This window comes from Grammomys surdaster, unplaced genomic scaffold (genome assembly GCF_004785775.1).
Source record: "Grammomys surdaster isolate TR1022 unplaced genomic scaffold, NIH_TR_1.0 259, whole genome shotgun sequence".
NCBI classification, from domain to species: Eukaryota; Metazoa; Chordata; class Mammalia; order Rodentia; family Muridae; genus Grammomys; species Grammomys surdaster.
Genome location: NW_021604700.1, coordinates 4,092,272 through 4,096,534, shown reverse-complemented (window position 1 = coordinate 4,096,534; position 4,263 = coordinate 4,092,272). Strand labels below are relative to the sequence as shown.

General features: G+C 49.9%; 1 protein-coding gene across 2 annotated transcripts in view; it reads right to left on the bottom strand.

The window, feature by feature from the left end:
- The window catches only part of Rgs8 (regulator of G protein signaling 8), a 26,883-nt gene extending 24,336 nt beyond the window's left edge, over window positions 1-2,547 (bottom strand). The window contains exon 1 of one of the 2 annotated variants that reach the window (XM_028775769.1): window positions 2,486-2,547. In XM_028775769.1, coding sequence (XP_028631602.1) covers window positions 2,486-2,505 — 20 coding nt within the window. In that variant the 5' untranslated portion in view covers window positions 2,506-2,547. Of the gene's footprint in view, window positions 1-451; window positions 478-2,485 lie in introns of those variants that run through there. The other variant, XM_028775768.1, reaches the window with a different exon arrangement.
- Between the last annotated feature and the right edge of the window lie 1,716 nt (window positions 2,548-4,263).

The window sequence follows — 4,263 nt, the reverse complement described above, 5'->3', positions numbered from 1 at the left end:
AAGAAGGAAGGAAGGAAGGAAAACAGGACAGAAGGAAGGAAGGGAAGAAGAGGAAAGAGGAAGAAAAGGATGGAGAGAGGGAGAAGGAAGAAAGAAAGGAAAGGAAGAAAAGAGGGGATCATTTCCTCGTCTTTCCCTACAAACCCCTGTCCTAATAACTCACAGAGTTTTATACAAGTTCATGCACAGCCCCTTATCTTACCCCAAAAGTCACCACCAAGAGATTCTACCAAATCACCAGGAGGGCATGGGTCTGACGCTGGTCTGACTTGCAAGGCTATAACTTTGTAAGAAGCACAAAGGCAGGAAAAGCGCAGTGCATACACTGGAGGCCCAGCAGAAGTAGTCCAAGAGGACCATGGGGAGCTTTACAGCAGGAGAAATGAGAGGCCAGAAGGTGGAGCAAAGAAGAGAGAGGCAGGGACGAGAAGACAGGTCATCAATTCGTTACCTGCGTGGCATCAGTAAGGCAGCCATACAGGCATCCGCTTATGGTTACCCCTTGGGCTGGTTTGCAGGGACGGCAGGGTAGGAAATAAGACTGCTGGGTTCAGGGATTTACCCTCTCACGTCCTCTCACCTAAAATCAAAGAGTCTGCTGTAAGAGGGTTCACCCCCTCACATCTGTCTGCAAGATACACCCTTCCAATGGCTCTCTGCCATCTGAACACTTCCCACAGCCCCCACAAACGTCAGCTCGTTCTTAGCAAGGGCAGCAGATCAAAGACTGACAGGAACAAATGCCAGGTGGCTTCACATTGCAGACTGTTGGTCAGAAGTTCCTGCTTCCCCAACCACTGGCCATCAACCAAAATTGGGACATGTACCCTTAGGGAGGCATGGGCCTGCAACCCAAAAATGACTGTTCTCTTTATCTCACTAGACCGATGCCCAAGTGACCAGCCCGGAAGAGACCAGGGAGGAGAGGTCACCACTTGCTCCAGAATAATCTGATTGGATGCTGCTCTGGTTCCCACCTCCCTCCAAGGACACCTGTCCCAGGTGGAAATGAGCCAGAGTTTGTGAAAAGGGGAGCAAGGAGGGGGGTTAAAGGGACTTGGAGGTAAGCCATCAGACTGGAGGTAAACCATCAGACACCCTCACCACTGGGCATGCTCCTTGGCAGGGATCCCAGACACAGGCTGAAGAAATGAATATGCAAGTCACTCTAGCTCATAACGGGGTGAACCTTCCTCAGCCTGGCCTATTCTTGACCTAAAACAGGGAAGATTTGGGGATGGAGGAAGGGGATATGGAGGGTGAAGGATGATTGGCTTATAGCCTCTCCTTCCCATGGGTGTCATTGGCAGTGTTTCAGACCATTGTTCCCACAAGAGAGAGCTGATAGGAAGAGCTACCTACCTACCCATAAAAGGTTCCCCTGGGGAACCCTGCCACCAAACGTAGAATCCATTTTAAAAGAAACCTAATTTGGATAAATAAGAATCCAGTGTGACTGTGCCATTTAAGTGGTTTTGGTATTACCCGAACATTTCACAAATACTTTTACAATTCACTTTCTGAGTAATTATATCAGTAACAAAATAGAAGGATGATGACTCTATTAGCACTGAAAACAGAAAACGACAACAAAAATCAGGCTTTATGTAAAGGCTCATTCCACTGGGTCATGCTCTCTAACAACAGGGGACATTTCCTTCATCACTGGCCTAACTGGGATTGCACCTGTTTTTCCAGAAGTGAGGCCATCAAAGCCTTTTACAGCTCCAAGGGTCTCCAGAAAGCATGTCTGGGACACCTACGCCTCATTTCCTCTTGTTTATAGAATACGTCCCCGGGGAGGCGGGGGAAGATCTTGCCAGGGGCCTTCATTATTCTGTAGCTGAGCAGACCAGAGGTCACAACCCATATATACCACAGGCAAGGTCGTTTAGGGCAGGGGACTTCTGGCTCTGTCCCTGCCTGCCTCTCTTCCCTCCCTGTCCTCTGTCAGCCCACACTAGCTTGCTGGTGCTATCCAGTTGTCTCCTCTCCAGCCAACCCCCCTCCAGCGTCTCCCAAGTCACCCTTTGAGTGAGGTCAGCTTTGGACTCACAAATCAGAACCAGCTGGGCACTCTGCCCCAGCTGCCTTGTCTATTCTAGGATCCAGAACCCTCAGGGCTCTTATCCCACACAGCCCTAGACTGGCTTATAAGGGATACATAAGGGGTTACCCAGAAGCCTGGGAAGTTCAAAGATGGACACGTCACACACACACCCCATAGTGCATGTATCCTTAGAAGTGGGCACCAAGTCACAAGTGACTGGGGCAGACAGTGTAGAAAGAGATGACATTCAAGGTGGAGAGGGGGGCATAAGAGGGAAAAAAGAAAGCAAAGATTTATTAAGAAGGGAAGAGAAATTAAGCTCAGCAGGGAGAAAGCAATCAATATGCATGAAGAGGCAGATTAATTAAATATGTATAATGCAATCAGCTTTCCAACACCCCAGAAAAAAAGGAGAAAGGCAGAACCAATACTTACTGTGGTTGACCGGTCCTCATGGCCTGCAGGTCTTTGCCAAGTAGATGGTCAGAGATGCTTCGGGTTAAGGCGCTCTAAGGAAAGAGTAGATCTTTCTTTTAGCAGTGAAATCCTTGGCAGGTGGAAGGCATGTTTGCAGGGACACATAGGCTCACGCATGCATACACATGTATATAAGCATGCACGGACAACACACCTCCCACCGCTTGAGCCAGGCAGCAAGCGGCCCCAAAAGCTCTTCTCTCTGCTTGTCACATCCAGTAAATACTGAAGCAGCCTACACCCAGCAGGCGGCGGCTCAGCTCCCGGGCACAGTCTGCACGCCCATCCTCATTGGCAGGATGCAGGAGATGCCCCCAAGCAGAGCTGACCTGGCATGCATCCTGCGCCTTCCTCCTTCAGCCTCACTAACCTGCAGCTCCTTTGGCTGCAGCTCAGGGAGAAGTCTCTCCCCAGCCCACAGCAGCTGCTCTGCCCCCCAGCCAAAAGTAGGTATTAACTCTTTTCAGGCCACCAAGTAGCTGAAAATCCAGAGAAGGGTACTTTCCTAATGAGCTTTTCTGCTGGCCGGGAGGCTGGGAGGCTGGAGGCTGGTGGCTGCACTGGGGAGCAGGGAGCATAAAGATCTTGCCCCAGACAGCTGCTGACAGCAGGAGCCAAGCCGAATCAAATCTCCTAATGAGCCAGGAGGAGGGGGCCTGTCTTTGCTGGGTGTGATGTGATGTGATAAATGCAGAGAGGGAGAAAGCTACGGGGCAGGTCGCACATCTAAATTCCACCCCCTTTCTCCCAATTCTATTGCACTGAACTCCCAAGCCAAACACAGCCCTGAAATTACCCCTCTCTGCCAAGTCTCAGCTGTCCCCTTACACAGCAGAGGATCCTCTCCCTTAGCCTATTTCCACCCCACCCACCCACCCCACCAGGACCGACCACAACGCTCCCCACTCCTTAATGAAAAAATCTCCACCTCCTCTCCCTCCCGGAACGTGCAGATTTCCAACTCCACGCTCCTGCCTCTCACCTGGTTTTTCCTACAGTAGAAACTCACCTCTCTCCCTCATCCATCACCTAGCAACTTCCCCCACTTGCATCTGTGATGGAGTGCGACTTTTCCCTTTGTTCTGCCCGATCTGCTCAATCTCTCTCTCTCTCTCTCTCTCTCTCTCTCTCTCTCTCTCTCTCTCTCTCTCTCTCTCTCTCATTTCCAAACCTCTATACCCACATAGACCTTCACACTGCCTGCCTCTGTGCTGAAAGGAAGATTTTTCCTGTTTGTCCTAGTTCTCCAAAAGTGGTACCCACATCAGTGGTCTGAGCATCACCTGGGCGCCTGCCTGCTGGCCATGCCAGTTCTCAGGCCCCATGCAGAGACCCTTGGTGGCAACCCAGAGTGCCCACACCCAGGGATTCCTATAAAGCCTTCTCTTCCCCATTACACTCTGAGTCTCTAAACGTGTTTCCATGTCTGTTCAGGAACCAGCTCCAAATACACCTGGACTTTGTGGTAAATCATTTCTCAAAGCAGAAGTTAGACAATATTTCCATAGAAAGTAGTGGTTTATCATAAAAGTAATCCATTCTGTTTATTTGACTTACTGTTGTTCAGTGCTAGGGATTGAGCCAAGGGCCTTAGGTATTCTAGGTGCTCTACTTAGAGTATCTCTACCTTTCTAGCATGCTCTACCACTGAGCTGTGTTCCCAGTGGTACACACTAGTGCTTCTCTTCTTTCTTCTTCTTCTTCTTCTTCTTCTTCTTCTTCTTCTTCTTCTTCTT